General features: G+C 35.8%; 1 protein-coding gene across 1 annotated transcript in view; it reads right to left on the reverse strand.

Moving 5' to 3' along the window:
- LOC125679317 (sodium- and chloride-dependent glycine transporter 1-like) overlaps positions 1-17,629 on the reverse strand; it is a 57,060-nt gene extending 39,431 nt beyond the window's left edge. The window contains exons 1-2 of the mRNA XM_048918441.2: positions 17,230-17,629; positions 1,351-1,482 (exon numbers count right to left, since the gene is read on the reverse strand). Coding sequence (XP_048774398.2) covers positions 1,351-1,482; positions 17,230-17,362 — 265 coding nt within the window. The 5' untranslated portion in view covers positions 17,363-17,629. The remainder of the gene's footprint in view (positions 1-1,350; positions 1,483-17,229) is intronic.

The following is a 17,629-nucleotide window of genomic DNA, read 5'->3' on the forward strand; positions in this document are numbered from 1 at the left end:
GTACTGTTTTGTGTTGGTTGTAGTTGTTTCTAAGCACCTGTTGTTTTTAACTTGGTTTGAAAGAATGTTTGGGTTTACACAGTCTCCGAAAGTATTTAATTTAATTTGCCCTCTTGGTTTTGCTTTGTTTACAAAGTTTTGTGGTGGTAGTCCCGGTACCAACCCCTCAACCACCTTATATAACATGACGAGTCGTGAGCTGGTTCTTCTGGTCTGGAGAGGGTGTAATTCCAGCTCCATGGCTCCCCCTTCTCTAGTTCTGTAGTCCCTTTTTATGATAGGATGGTGTTGCGTTGGGCTCTTTCCAGTTTATCACTGTCTTGTTTCTGAAAAGGGTCCCAAATGATGGATCCGTATTCCAGAGTTGATCGAACCATGGAGATATACGATGTTTTTCTACAGTTTATTGTGCTAAGTTCCGTCTGAGGAAACCTAGTATATATTGAGTTTTTCTTGTTATTTTATTTATATGGGTTGTCCACTTCGAATTCAGGTCGGATGATAGTTGTTGGCCTACGTAGGGGTTGTCCTGAACCTTTTATAGGACATGGTTGCTAAGACGGAGGTAATATTCAAAGATGGAAACTGACGTAACTACATGTACGCGTGTCGTTTGTTTTAAAATATTACATCGTTTCATGGATGACAAGAAGCATTGCAAGTGTAAGAAAAGTATAATTATTGAAATGAAATTTTGATAATGAATTTTCTATAAAACTGGTATAGTTTACAAATCTGACACGTGCTCGGTGCCTCTTTTTCGGTTTTTTTTTTTCCGAACTGGTGACCTCCGAGCTAGGTCAATGCACATCGGATATTACGAGCAGGAATTACTGACAGGTTGACAATGATTCATAAATCGACATTTTCTACGACAGGTTTATTGCTCCAGATTCACTCCGATTCTATGAAGTTAATATATATATATATATATATATATATATATATATATATATATATATATATATATATTGACTACGAATAGCTCCGTTTAACTGATCAAGATATAGGGAACACGGCGGGTGTCACCGATCGACAGGCGATGTTTACTCCTGCTAGGCACATGATCCCACCTCTGGTTTGTCCTAGGGTCCGAGTTTGCCCAACTTTCTATTCACCTTTCATATATTCAATCACAAATATGTTAGATTTATATTTGTTCTTTTATTTTTCAATTTATTTACCGTCCGATACAGCTTGTATTGCTTTAACACTAACATAATATACTGAAATACATGGATAACCATATATTGTACATAACCATCGCGTACGTTAGTGAATGAACACTTACTACACAATAGAAGAGTATCGAAAATAGATTGTTTAATTGTGTGGGGTTTTTTTGGGTACCTTTTAACAATGGACAGCAAACCCAGACTTTTCCAGGTCCTAGATTGGAATACTGTGAAAATGTCATCTCCAGAAACATCATTGGCATCGCACATAAGAACATGAATATGAAATACGGAATCAGGAAAGCACCTACAACATAAAAGTTAATAATCTCATGATCAAATCAAATTATATCGAATAATAGTGCGATAAAAAGTAAGCTACGTGTATACCAAAATATTTATAATAACCCAAGTGTGACGAATTTGTAGCGAGATCACCAATCATGTTGGTCTTATTAGCTAACCAACGGTCGGTCTCGCTATCAACGATTTCCATTGGATGCTCTTAAGTCTTTAAAGTTACGTATATCAATGACATAACGATTTTTGTCGGCGTTGTGTCCCAAGGGAGGTAAGAGAAATCGAGATTGACCGTACGGGTTACCTATACTCGAATCAATACCGTACGAGTTATCTTTCTTTTTACGATGTCTTTATCTACAGACAAAAAACCAGAGTACCGCAAAGCGTGTGAACGCCTGCCACGACACGAGACCTCCATTTTAAAGGTCAAATCTGAAAGACCCATGATTCTCACTTTTAAATGCCGAGAGTTTGGAGAAGGAGCAATCACTACCTATGTTAACGTCGTAGGTTTAACCGCCGTGGTCTAGAGGGTTTGAGCGTTCGCCCCGCGTGCGGAAGGCCGAGTTCGAATCCCGGCCGCGACAGACCGGTGGGTTGAATAACAATCGGTATGAAATAAGTCAGATAGCATTTGACCCAATGATAGGTTGAATTGGCAAACTGGGCTGTTATATGCGAAATGCTGACTTTAAATAGCATTCGATCAAATCAGACCCCCTACCACGTGCTCAAATACTTCATCACAGTTAGAAAATGTCGTGTAAATTGGTGTCAGTCGTTCGTTTTCTTCATTTTCTTTACAAATTGTCAATATATTAGGAATGGTTGTATCTTACGTTATACTTCCGGCGTTATATCTTAATTTTCAGTAATATTCGTTTTAACTGTATAGTTTTATTCATGCATTTGTAATGATGTTGTATTAAATGAAAGGTGAAGATAACGAACAGTGATCAATCTCATAACTCCTACAATCAATACAAAATAGATAGTTGGGCAAACACGGACCCCTGCATGGACACACCAGAGGTGGGAACAGATAGGTGCATAGGAGGCGTAAGCATCCCCCGTCAACCGGTCACCCCCGCCGTGAGCCCTATATCCTGAAATGTCTTTTCACTGATGTAATTGAATTTTAGGTGTGTTTTTCTGTTTTCTAAAGAAATAAAGAAAACGAACGAATAGGACCAATTTACATGAAAGTGTTTGAGCAAGTGGTAGGGGATCTGACCGAATGCTATATATCATTCAAACCAGAATCCATTGCGTCACCTGATAGGCAAAATAATTCTTTAAAATTATCTGTATGAAGAAAAATATGGGCAACTTTCTAACCCCTCCTTACAGACACCTACACTCTCCATAGTAAAATGCCAGGATCAGTGTTTAACAAATGTGTATTTAATTTCAAGCCTTGAGTGCTGTATGGGCAGTGAATAGTGATTCAGTTTCCTTGTATTAATTTCCATAATTGTTTTTATCGACAATTCAATAACTGTTGTGTTCATTAAACGTCATGTAAGGACATGCATTTGTAAATAATAAATACAGTTTTCTAACTTTTCTTTATCTATTTCTTGCTATTCTTCATTTTAAAAAATTGTGATCTATCACAGATACACCACAGAAAACTGTTTGGTACATTGCTTTGCCATAACAAGTTACTGATCAAGTTTGGTCCCGGTCCTTTGATTTTTTACTTCGTTATGGCCCTTGGACTTAATTTAAAAAAAATAGTGTGAATTGTCAGTTTTCCAGACTTTTTTGGTTATGCTTTCAGATATTCATTTGATATTTGGTACATTGCTTTGCCATAACAAGTTACAGATCAAGTTCGAGTTTCATCTTGGTCCATCCCGTGGGGATCCGGGTTAGAGTAGGTCTTCAGTACCCCCTTACTTGTCGTAAGAGGCGACTTAATGGGGCGGTCCTTCGGATGAGACCGCAAAAACCGAGGCCCTGTGTCACAGCAGGTGTAGCACGATAAAGATCCCTCCCTATAAGCGCTCAGCATAGGCCTAAATTTTGCAGCCCTTCACCGGCAGTGGTGACGTCTCAATATGAGTCAAATATTCTCGAGAAGGACGTTAAACAATATTCAATCAATCAATCGTCTCGGTCCATTGATTTTTCACTAAGTTATGTCCCTTTAACTTAGAAAAATAGCATGCATTATTAGTTTTCCGGACTTTGCCATAACAAGTTACAGATCAAGTAAGAGTTTCGTCATCGTCCATTGAGTTTTCACTAAGTTATGGCCCTTGGACTTAGAAAAATAGCATGAATTATTAATTTTCCGGACTTGTTTTGGTTGTGCTTGCAGATATTCATTTGATATTTGGTACACTGCTTTGCCATAACAAGTTACAGATCAAGTTCGAGTTTCGTCTTGGTCCGTTCATGTTTCATTAAGTTATGGCCCTTGGACTCAGAAAAATAGCATGAATTATCAGTTTTCCGGACTGTTTTAGTTGTGCTTGCAGATATTCAGTTGATATTTGGTACATTACTTTGCCATAGCAAGTTACAGATCAAGTTCGAATTTTGTCTTACTCCGTTGATTTTTGCATTAAGTTATGGCTCTTGAACTTAGAAAAATAGCATGAATTGTTAGTTTACATCCAAGTTTCTTATCTCTGTAGATAAGAGTACTACACGCATTAAAACTTCTAGCATAGTAATACAACAATATAGCTAAATTATTCATGATCACCTACATGTCAAAATTTATTGACTTGGTTAAAGATCTAATTAAACCTAATTATAAATTTCGCTCCCCCCCCCTCCCTGGTCTAGTCTCTACTCGAATTGTAGTTTACTTTCTATCCTGGTTCCCCAGTTTTCCCTTTTACCATAACCTACATAATGAACTTTGAATAATGTTGTGGTACAGTAATTTTTGCAACCAGTAGGGGACTATGTATTGCCATCTAATACTCTCATAATGATTGTTTTCATTATGGATACAGACATTGCTGTGAAATTTAGTCGTCGGTTTCGTCTTGGGGATCCGGGTTAGAATAGTCCTTAGTACCCCCTTGCTTGTCGTACATTTGTACGGTAGGAGGCGACTATATGGGGCGGTCCGTCGAATGAGACCGCAAAAAATCGATGTTCCGTGTCGCAGCAGGCGTGGCACGATAAAGATCCCTCTCTGCTCAATGGCCATAAGCGCCAAGCATAAGCCTAAATTTTGCAGCCCCTCACCGGCAGTGGTGACGTCTCCACATGAGTGAAATATTCTCGAGAGGGACGTAAAACAATATCCAATCAATCAATCGGAGGTTTCCTCTTGGAGGAATACAAGTTCAGTTTGCATATCAGCTGGATTGGTCCATCCATGACCTACTTTTAAGCTAAAAATAGATTAAACAGTTTTCTGGGATTTTTTAGTCCCCTACCGACGAAGTCGAAGGGGGCTTTAGGTTTACGCTCCGTCTATCCGTCAGTCCAGTTTTCCGCACGTTTTTTCTATGTTCTTGCAGATTTACAGATCAAGTTCGAGTTTCGACTAGGTCCATTGATTTTTCACTAAGTTATGGCCCTTGAATTTAGAAAAAATAGCATAAATTATTAGTTTTCCGGCCTTTTGTTTTGGACGTGCTTGCAGATATTCATTTTATATTTGTTACATTGTTTTGCCATAACAAGTTACAGATCAAGTTCGAGCTTCGTCATCGTCCATTGATTTTTCACTAAGTTAGGGTCCTTGGACTAAGAAAAATAGCATGAATTATCAGTTTTCCGGACTTGTTTTGGTTGTGCTTGCAGATATTCATTTGATATTTGGTTCACTGCTTTATCGAGGATAATCGTGTTCAAAAACCCAAGCATGTAACTGTGTTAATTTCTATTTCAACTATGTATGTTTGTAACTCAGGGGGTGTCGTTATGTTTCTCAGAAATGTATACCTCAGTGTTGTACTCTTCATTTGTGTAATCGTTTGATTTCTGATTTTACATTTTCCTTTTTAAAAATGCATCATTGTTTCTTAAGTTATACGCGATCATCCCTACAGTACTTCCGTTTGTAGACTTAGTATTTACATAGCTGTACCTTACAACATCGCATCTTACAAATGTCAAGTTTACATGTTTGTCGAATTTCGATATAACCATATATGGAAAGACAACGGAAATTCATGATTACTACCGAGAAACCGAAAGAAAATCAATGTGCTACACGGGCAGAACACAAGCGGTATAGATGTTTTGCACTCAGTGCCGCCATATTTAATTACCTTATTATATATGCGTGTCAAAGGTCGTAGGGGAAAAAAAACGACGTAATAATGGACGCAGCCTTTTGACTATTGCTCCCCCCCCCCCCCCCCCAAAGTTTTTAATGATTTATCCCTTATATTATGATACAATTTGTTTACATGATAGGTAAAGAGGACCAAAGGTTTACTTTAGCATATCTTTTATGGAAAAGTTCCTTTCTAGAATTTCTATGAGAAACTATTTATTGGCACTTAAGTTGCTTTCCATACCCATGTTTGAAGATTCCATTTCATAATTAAACAATCACCTTTACACTTAAAAATCTTAATTCTGAATTGCACAAAAATGTAAAATTTCGATGATACCCCTTTACCGACTACTGAACCCATTCTTTTGTGGTGTTTTTAGGGGGGGGGGGGGTATTTATTAACAATGGTAATTTTACATAGAAAATAGATTATAATGCATTACAACAAATCATGACAGTATTATCCAGGCACGTCGTAGCGTCCCTATTTAAGGGGGGGGGGGGGGGTTGTTACAAAATATAAATATTGACAACTACTACGATCTATACATATATTTTAAAAAAGAAAATTTTACAAAATGCCGGGACGAGATTATACGCACGACGACAGATTTTGAAAACCACTTGTAGTCTACATAGTTAGTGAAAGTCAGGAACACATTATGTAATTCAGGGCTTTTCCAACCCCTTCTCTCCTTACACTCGTCTAATACACCCCCATATCTTTACATTCGTCTAATACACACACCCCTTTCTTAGAATCGTTTAATACCCCCCCCTCCTTTTTCTTACACTCGTCCTATAAATACACCCCTTTCTCCTTACACTCGTAAAGAGAAGGCGGTGGTTTAAATCAGACTGCTGAAAATGGATTGACTAACAGTTGGGTATTGGGTGGTGACCCACCACCTAAATTGTCTGGTTTATAATTAGTATCCTTATTATTTGCAATAAAGTGTCTAGCTTTAATGTATAGGCCTACATATATTATAACTAAAAGTGAACTCTAAACTGGTCATTTGTCAAAGTTAGAGATAAATTAAATAATTGTGTAGACATCTCGTTTGATTTTTTTTAAATTGTCAGAAGCTTATAAGATTGAAAATCATACAAATTAAATATACATCTCTAACTCTGTCTCATGGGCATGTAGAAATTTATGATTGGGAAAAGAATATCGTGCGGATAGGAGCTCTAATATAAGCACGACAGTCATGCTGATAGACACTTAAAAAAACACCTTACTAATTGAACTGTTATCACTTCTCTATGCAATGTACTACTTCACTGGGTTAATTTTAGAGAGCTAATGACTGTAATTCAACAGAATACATCGCAAGTGAAAGTAGTGCAGACATAAACAACCTATGCTTCACCAGCTCAAATTAAACAAATGTGAATGAAACTGTAATGAGTGTGTATTTTATTAACGTGCTTTTTGCCGTCACCGGTGTCACTATCTCTGTGTCACGCGCGGTACCGGTGACGTTGCTAAGTAAACACCGGCAACTTTTTAGGTAGGTTTAATTTTAAAGTGAGTTGTTACCTCGTAGGGCTAGGGGTAGGACGTGTTATTGGTAACTGTTTATTTTAATGTTAACTTAAGAGAATAAATCGTTTATATTTATATCCAAATCACGGAGACAGCTTGGTTTATCTTTTATTATCCTAAATTGACATTCGGGACAAAAGAAAATATATTTTCCTAATTTACGGGGACTGATGTTCTCATGAGAAGGATTTGAAATCCTTGTGCTACATCCATTCCCGTTACAGAATTGATGAGGATGATGAAATGCTTTAGGAGAAGGAAAATAAGATTTTTTTTCTTCTGACAACATGGAATGCCCAGTATATGGATGTACTGAATCTAGGTTCACCTCCAAGAAGAGCTACTTCCGCCACTGGAACGAACGCCATCGCCAGATCAATGTTTCCTACCAGTGTGCAGTAATGGGCTGCCAAGCAACTTGCAGGAGGAAGGCTGACATGCACGCCCACATAAAACATGTCAGATGGTCAGGAAGGAAAACCAGAGGTTTGTTGACCCTGGCTTTTTCGAATTCCGTGGCCGTACAGACAATCGAAAGCTAGACAATCCCACTACATGTATTACGTCTGTCAGACCAGCTATCACCATGGATGACCAAAAGGCCGAAAAGGAGGAATTGGGAGTTAAGCTCCCAGCAGCTCTGAACGATGACCAGCAGACCCACGGTAGCTTGACAGTGGGGATGGCTGAATGGGAACCCAAACAGCTGAAGTCTGTAGAGGTTCAGACGCTCTGCAGCGGAGTACCCCCATGGAGATTCCTCAAGTGCCTGAGGATGACCGAGAGTTGGAGATGTATGCTGCCTGCAGATCAAGAGAATTAGCCAAACAAAGACTCGAGGCCATAAGGAAAGGAAAGAAGAGGAGCGTGAGCCAATGGGAAGAAGAAAACAGAAGATTACGGGAAGAATTAACAAGACTCAGGGAGGACCACCTTGATTTAACTTCAGTGTAGGGAAGAGACAGTGATTTATAATTACATGTAATCGTTATTAACTTCAGTGTAGGGAAGAGAGAGTGATTTATAAAATACATGTAATCGTTATTAACTTCAGTGTAGGGAAGAGAGAGTGATTTATAATTACATGTAATCGTTATTAACATCAGTGTAGGGAAGAGAGAGTGATTTATAATTACATGTAATCGTTATTAACTTCAGTGGAGGGAAGAGAGAGTGATTTATAATTACATGTAATCGTTATTAACTTCAGTGTAGGGAAGCGAGTGATTTATAATTACATGTAATCGTTATTAACTTCAGTGTAGGGAAGAGAGAGTGATTTATAATTACATGTAATCGTTATTAACTTCAGTGTAGGGAAGAGAGAGTGATTTATAATTACATGTAATCGTTATTAACTTCAGTGTAGGGAAGAGAGAGTGATTTATAATTACATGTAATCGTTATTAACATCAGTGTAGGAAAGAGACAGTGATTTATAATTACATGTAATCGTTATTAACATCAGTGTAAGGAAGAGAGAGTGATTTATAATTACATGTAATCGTTATTAACTTCAGTGTAAGGAAGAGACTGTCGTGGAAAAACGTTCTGATTTTCTATCTTGTATTTTTCAGTACAATTGATTTAAATCGTCTAGTTAAATAGAATATATTTGTTAAATTATCTTTCTTAGATTTGCATAATTTGTTCCTTGTTGTTAAATTAATAGTTTTTGTATTGCGCAGTGCTTAGGTGCTCGTTGTATATTTGTTATATATGTTTACTTATTGAGAAAATTAATAGTTTTCGTATTGTAGTATATGCTCATGCATTGTCTATTTGCATTCATATGCTTTGTCTGTAAATATTTAATTATCGATCCATTTCTTCTGATTGTATGTTCAAAATGTATTTTATTCATGTTATTACTAATAATTAGTATTATTTGGGGACTTAAAGAAGTATCCTTAAGTCTAAGTAGGGGGGAATGTAATGAGAGTGTATTTCATTAACGTGCTTTTTGCCGTCACCGGTGTCACTATCTGTGTCACGCGCGGTACCGGTGACGTTGCTAAACAAACAACGGCAACTTTTTAGGTAGGTTTAATTTTAAAGTGAGTTGTAACATCGTAGGGGTAGGACGTGTTACTGGTAACTGTTTATTTTAATGTTAACTTAGAGAATAAATCGTTTATATTTATATCCAAATCACGGAGACAGCTTGGTTTATCTTTTATTATCCTAGATTGATTGATTGAATATTGTTTTACGTCCCTCTCGAGAATATTTCACTCATATGGAGACGTCATCACTGCCGGTGAAGGGCTGAAAAATATAGGCCTATCCTCGGCGCTTATGGCCATTGAGCAGGGAGGGCTCTTTATCGTGCCACACCCGCAGCGACACAGGACCTCGATTGTTGCGGTCTCCGAAGGACCGCCCCATTTAGTCGCCCTTACGACAAGCAAGGGGGTACTGAGGACCTATTCTAACCCGGATCCCCACGGGATTACTAAATTGACATTCGGGACAAAAAGGAAATATATTTTCCTAATTTACGGGGACTGATGTTCTCATGAGAAGGATTTGAAATCCTTGTGCTACATCCATTCCCGTTACAGAAACATTCTAATCTGCAACTCTTAGTGGTAACTTTAAAGTGTATTTTTTTACAAATGTTATATTTTTATCATCTTGCATGCTTAAACAAACTATGTCTCACCAGTAAAATGTTGAGCAGCCGCCGTCGTTCGCTGTTTCACAGTGACAAAGGACCCGGATCTTAGATTTTTTCCTCTCTGACCTTTTGACCTAGCATGACGTTCGAGTGTGCAAAACATCTATTCTCGCGAAATTGTACGTACTTGGGTGAAACGTCACCAATGAACAATATATTTCCGGAATAAATGTTAACGTATTTTAAAAATTCGAAAAATTAATCATAATAAAGTCATATCTGTTAGATCTAAAATACCTTAGATATCTAATTACATTACGGATTTTACGAGGTTTACCGGACTGAAATTGTATGTTAGTTTGGTAGGCTATTTTTTTTCTTCAATCATATCTAGGGTTGAAATAAATCAAAATACGTATATATATATTTTTTTTGCCACACTCCTGTGACGAAATAAGATTTTGCAAAGTCAATGATTTAATGACTGGAACATAAATTTTGTTGTAGTCTTTTTCAATAATTTAAAAAAAAAAAAATTGTCAGCCATAGAATATTTCAAAAGTCTTAGTTATATTTCAATAGTCAATGATATGTTTCAAAATATTGAATCCAAGGACAATAACTCCGTTTTCAATAAATTATTTATCAAGTCCATTGTGCGATGGATTTCCTTTATTTTTCACAAACATTTTACCAAGGTGATAAGGAATCTGTGTCTTTTCGTGAAATTACATAAAATTTTAATCCATGAATGATTTTGAATAGCTCAGCTGTATGGTGCCAGACATCGGGTTTTTATGGAGGTATACATACTCTAGAAGCTATAAATTTGAAATTATTAAGGAAAGGTATGGATTTTTTTTTCCATAAATAACTATAATAGATGTACATTTACTAATATAAACAGAAAAAATGATATGTAAACCGTGCTATAAGGAAATTGTGTCCACATTTATTCATTTTTTAACACTTTGGAGAATAAGTTTAATTCAATAATTCTGCACTTATTATTCTAAAACTTGATGAACATATTGAAAATGACATGTGTTTTAGTTATTGACATGTTTCTTGATAAATAAATGCAATTAAACAATTTTCTTGTTTTTATTTTAAAATAACGACAAATAACTGTTTCCAATGAATTTCATAAAAATCTACATAGCAGTACATGACTTCAGTAGTGTCTGTAATGAAAATTAATATGGAAATCCTTAACTAATTTCCATTTTTTCATTGCTCTGGATGTTAATTTATTGATTCCAAACAAAAAACCCCGAAAAATCCAGGACTAAGGACCCACCTTAAGTCTATTGTTTATATCGTTAAGTCTATTGTTTATATCGTTAAGTCTATTCTTTATATCATTAAGTCTATTCCTTGTATCTTTAAGTCTATTTGATATAATATGTAGTGAAAACCCTATCCTATGATGTCAAATCAATGTATTACATTGTCGAATGCGCATACTATTCAATTTAAAATCTATAATATTTCGTCTAAACTGCATTTCATTGAGTCACATTCATAAAGCAGTGGGTTCAGACGTTATAAGATGATATCAAAACAACATGGCATACTGTCTTTTTAAACAATGACACCAAAGCATATTATATTAAGTCTATCCTTTATATCATTAACTCCACTTGATATGATATGCAGTGAAGAAACTATTATATGATGTCATGACTATACATTATTAAGTCATTTTTGCATGACATGTGATCAAATGTGCAATAATGATGTCAAAACGATATATAATTAAGTGATTTTTTTTTTATATCGGTTTGTCATCTCTTTATATATTATATACTGTTTTAAATGATGCATTATGAAATATTTATAATACATGTCCAAATTAGGTTTCATTCAGTCGCTGTTATTACATAACGCTGTGTTATAATACACTGTTAAAATAATGCACCGTTATGTCGGTTTTATATGTTATGCTGTTGTTTTCCGAATGATTAAGAGCATTTCTCGTACCAAAAGGGCTACGAGAAAAGCATTATCTATACCTCTGTCAACGGCTTTTTACAGAAATCTTGTGAAAGTTTCTAATATCCAACAATTATGTTTTGGACTAAATATTTAGTCATATTATGAAATGAATTTGGTGCAATTAAATTGATGCTTACTGTAAATTGTTTAAAATCGCTTTTTTCCGATCCTAAATTTGGAACTACTTCGTAATATGCGCATGGATGTAGGACATTCACGTGGTGGAGATTTAAATGTAAACATGGAATCAAAAGTAAGAAAGGCTATAAAAAACCCACCAACAATTAAAATTGTAAAATAAGAGACAAACAACTAAATGGTAAACATGCAGAACTTTATCAGAGTGCCAGTGGGCTATAAAAACAGCCTGATGTATCACATGTTGCGGGAACTTTTAAAGGGAAAGGAAACGAGAATGATTGTTTATATTCGGCAAGTAAACAGGAAAAATTATACAACTAAAAAAAGTTTATTTCTATGCATTTTCTCTGTTTATCGTGGACAGGACAAAAGAGCGTCCTAAACGACTATGGTGTTTTTCTGATAAAGCTGGACTAGGAAAAAATAAGATTGAAAATATCCTATGAGAAGAAATTGGCAGAAAAACATTTTGAACGAAGTAAACGAAGATGGGGAAAATGAGGGCTTTCTGAAATTAATCAATGGGGGAGGGGCGAATTACTTCAAATTAACCAAAAACTGTAGCAAGTTAACTTTAAGCTATTCATAGTCATCTAGAAAACTGCAGAGAAATGTGAACCCCAAGTGACAATATATGTATTGTATTGTCTATTAACAATGATAGCTTTCATTCATATGTCGATTGTATATATCCCTGTGAGCTCGAAATAAAGGACACCACAGAGTCGTCCACTTACTCTCCATACATAGATATTTTATTGAAAGTAGACATTAACGGCAAACTAACAACTCAACTGTATGACAAACGGGATGATTTCAGCTTCTCCATCGTCAACTTCCCACATTTATGTAGCAATATTCCATTATCACCTGCATATGGTGTTTATATATCTCAACTGATTCGATATGCAAGAGCTTGTTCTGGGTATAGTCAGTTTTTAAATCGAGGTAAGCTACTGACAAACAAGTTGATGGTACAGGGGTTTCAACAGTCTCGATTGAAGTCAGCATTTCGCAAATTCTATGGTCGTTATAACGATCTAGTTCGTCAATACAACCTCGCATTGGGTCAAATGCTGTCTGACGTGTTTCATACCGATTGTTAAGCCGTTCCTGGCACACTGAATTTGACTGCGGATAACTCCGTATACCTGATCAGGATATAGGGCTCACGGCGGATGTGACCGGTCAACAGGGGATGCTTACTCCTCCTAGGTACCTGATCCCACTTCTGGTGTGTCCAGGGGTCCGTGTTTGCCCAACTATCTATTTTGTATTGCTTGTAGGAGTTATGAGATTGATCACTGTTCGTTATCTTTACCTTGCATGTATACAAATACAGAGAATCTATTCACTGAAGCTGTAGTTAATCATCCTAAATAGTCTGGAGAATTAAATATTAAAGAAAAATGTGCGACATTTGGAAAACTATCTATGGAAACACATAGTCATGTAGCACAGGAATTGTAAATTTCCTATCATTATTCCCGGGATAGAGGTTCTGACTCCAGGGCAAGGCCAAATTATCAAATGTCATCGTACGAGTGTATGATTGGTATCTACATGTACGTGTCATGGATGAGATTGTTCCTCTAACACCATAGACTGCTTTTTAATCTGCTCATTTTTCTTTCGTTCATATCTGTTTCATTCACATGACGCAGAATGCAGACTTAATGTCTAAGACGACAACATTGGATATTAATACCGTTTTGTTTTCTTATTTATCCTAAAATGTTCTCCGCAATATAAAACTTTCGATGCATCCACATAATTATCTAGTTCAGTATCAGTTATATCGGACATTCCAAACTTTCTTATTCTGCAATAGATCGTGCTTTCAGAGATCGAAAGTATATATTTCTTTAATATTGAATTGTTGTTTAAAAGATTTTCTGAAACTATAAATTCCCTTGGATTAAATCTAGAAATCTTGTTTTGGTGGTTGAAGACCATATGAAACGCATGCATATCAATTCGCCAAAACTTCATTTTTTGTGCTAATAAACACACAGGAAAAATATCCTCTAGTAAGAGTATTCTCCAAAGCCAAGTTTTCCCAAAATGGGGCGCATTAATACTCATTTCATACAAAACATCCACTTTTGAGAGAGAAATCTTCGGAACACAGCATCATATATATGACGACTTATCATACGTTGAATGATTTGATGCAATAGCATTTCAACACGACAGGAAGATATCGAAGTAACTTGACATATTTTAACTTTTTCTCAATGCAAGGTGAATGTATTGTATTGTATAAACGTGACTTAATAACAAGTAGTCGCATCAAACTGTTCTGATAAAATGACCTTCAAATTACATGCTTTGACTTCATATTGATAAATTTGAACCATGTGCTATACGGATATAACTTTACGGTATATAGTTTTGACATGATACATCAGAACTCCGACTATATAATACATTGTTATGACATCATATTATTACTTCTTCACTGCATACCATATCAAGTGGACTTAATGATATAAAGGATAGACTTAATATAATATGATTTGGTGTCATTGTTTAAAAGACAGTATACCATGTTGTTTTTGTATCATCTTATAACGTCTGAACCCACTGCTTTATGAATGTGACTTAATGAAATACAGTTTAGACGAAATATTATAGATTTTAGATTGAATATTATGCGTATTCGACAATGCAATACATTGATTCGTCATCATAGGATAGGGTTTTCACTACATATTATATCAAATAGACTTAAAGATATAAAGAATAGACTTAATGATATAAAGAATAGACCTAACGATATATGATTGATTGTATCTTGCTTAACGTCTCGCTCGAGAATTTTTCACTGATATGGAGACGTCACCAAGACCGGTGAAGGGCTTCAAATTTAGGCCTATGCCCGGCGCTACGGCCATTGAGCTGTGAGGGTTCCTAGACGATATAAAGAATATACTTAATATTGTATGTTATGACAATATGATGAGTATTTTATAGCCTTAAGACAGCTGTGGCATTCCATACTAATGATTGCTGATACTAGTAGACTTGAAGCCAAGATCTACAAATCATGGTGTAAGTAAAACACCCTATATTAGCTTTTCACGGGCGTATTATGTACCGTTGGCGGTACTCTTGTTAAACAACATATTGGTATTTGAGTCCAAACTTCAGTGACTGTTGGCCGAATGTTTTGTTTAAAGTTAAAACTTCATGTATTATCCAGTTTTGAATATGAAAAATCATCAACTCCATTTCAATCTCCCGCGGATCTTCATCTAGTACTTTTAACTTTGTAAGAATTCAATTTTGCCGTTCATTTGCCCATGAAATATGTTGGTATGCGGAGCACCTATCTACGGCGGTGTGACACGTTTGACCTGTCCTGGAGACGAGCAGGAAAGTGACACCTATACGTCTCCCTACTTCTCAGGTGACATTAACTATTACCAGTGTCAAGTGACCGAAATACAATGTAATAGCTCGGGCCCGTCTCGTATCTTGAAACATCCATCATCTGCCTGAAGAATTCGAATTTTATTTGGTTTTGATACGTGGATTAGTTTGCTATGATCCTACTTTTTAAATTTGTTGTAACCTGCACATGTTTCCCACCAAACTATAGGGCTATAGGCTGGAATTGTGGACCTCTGCCTTTTGCATATACATGTACAATGTACACCATAAATAAGTATACACTGACATTTGTACCAAAATAAGTTTCTTGCGCATGAAAAAATGAGTTACTTGTACATGATAGATACAGATTTTTCGATGCAAATACATGTACATAACTTTTACATATTAATAGATGATGTTGGGCAACTTTTTATATCTTTATTTTTGTTTGTTGTTGTTAAAATACTTGATTTTCTGAATTCTCTAAAAAGAGATATTATGCAAACCTTAACTTGAAACCGTTTCAAATTATTTACTAATACATGTTATTGTGTATTTGATGTGTACTTTCATAAGATCCTTTGATTGTTCACCTTAAATAAATGAATATCACAATTTAATACTAGACTATGTCGAAATATTGAATGTTCATAAACTGTTTCACATATATTGAAGTTGTACCCTCAACTGATTATTTTACTGTTACAAATTGATAGTTATACACAGTGAATTCACATCTTTTTCATTATATTGAATATATTTCATGTCAAAATGTGTAAAACGTTTGTGTGCATACTTATTTATGGTGGGTAGTGTATAATATAGCAGAAAGGCTTCCTTTTTCGGGGTAGTTGGACTAGTTTGGGCAATATATTGCAATCCACCCAAACACGAATATATCGATTTAAGCACTTTTACATCCATACCTTTTTTATTCACACTACTAGTGATAAGAAAGAGGGAAAATATCACAAAGTCGTGTCCGTGTTTTTCAGAAATAACAGTCAAATAATCGACTGTTAGAGTTCTAATGGGATGCACTAATACCTTTACCGGGTGAAAGAATCCATCGTTAATCAGTCCATTAAAAAAATATGACAGCGAGATGAATATAACAGCAAATATGCACAGAATCAAAGGCAATATTTATATTTTCCTGCTTTTTGGTTGACATCTGTTATTGAGACCGAGGACGGTAAACACGAGTGGGGTGTCCGGTCTATTTTGATAGTGCTACGTGAAGTGGTTCATCAATTGAGGCTTAGTAGATCTTCTGAACAACAATGTTCTCATAAGTTTTATCAACATTCCAAGATTTCTATGATAATGTCACATAAAGTTTTTAACGTACTCCAATTACAAAGGAAACCTTGCAATTAGTTGATAGATTCATCTAACCAATCAAAATTTCCTCCTAGAGTCAACCAGCAGCCCCGATGGTCAAGTTCGAAATTATATTCTTTCAGGAAAAATTAGCACATCTTAAAAACCACAATCCAAACAATTGATCTACATTCTTATCAGTCTTACGTCAGTTATTGAACAGTGTTGACCATTCTGATCACTAGAATAGGTAAAACAGAAGACCTAGTGCAAAAACGTGTGAATTCCTATGCTAACTCTAACACTAGCTGCATCATATAGTTTTACGGACTAGGTTAATTAATTCTTTTAATAAGTTTTGGTAAAAAAAAAAAAAAGATTACTAAACTCTTCATGTCATCAGTTGGGAAGAACTTGTGCTAGGTATGGAACCCAATTTTTCATCATTAAGACATCGCTAATATTTTAATAAATTTTAACAAACCTCCTCCATTTTTGAAACAGATGTAGGGAAATCTCCAGATATTGCCAAGTCCCACCAAACACCCCACAGAGGAAAACAGGAATTCCCACCAATTCTTCCAGTTCCCTCGCTGCATGGTTTCTTCTTCAGACATAATGCGATGGATTGAGAATTTCAGGAAAAGCTTGTTGGAGAAGAACACTACTGCAAACACATGCTACATGCGTCCTGTGTTACAAAAGAATTTACCTTGACGGAAAGACACGCCTGATGGAGTGTCTGTAAACATATTTTACCTCGATTTCGTCATTGATACTGGTTTCTATCATTTGAAAACAGATGTATACATATCTTATTATTCCAGTAACGAGGGCACTAGGATTGAATTACAGCATTAAGCAAGTTCTGCACGAAATCGGAA

The sequence above is a fragment of the Ostrea edulis genome, chromosome 1 (genome assembly GCF_947568905.1).
Source record: "Ostrea edulis chromosome 1, xbOstEdul1.1, whole genome shotgun sequence".
Classification (NCBI taxonomy): domain Eukaryota; kingdom Metazoa; phylum Mollusca; class Bivalvia; order Ostreida; family Ostreidae; genus Ostrea; species Ostrea edulis.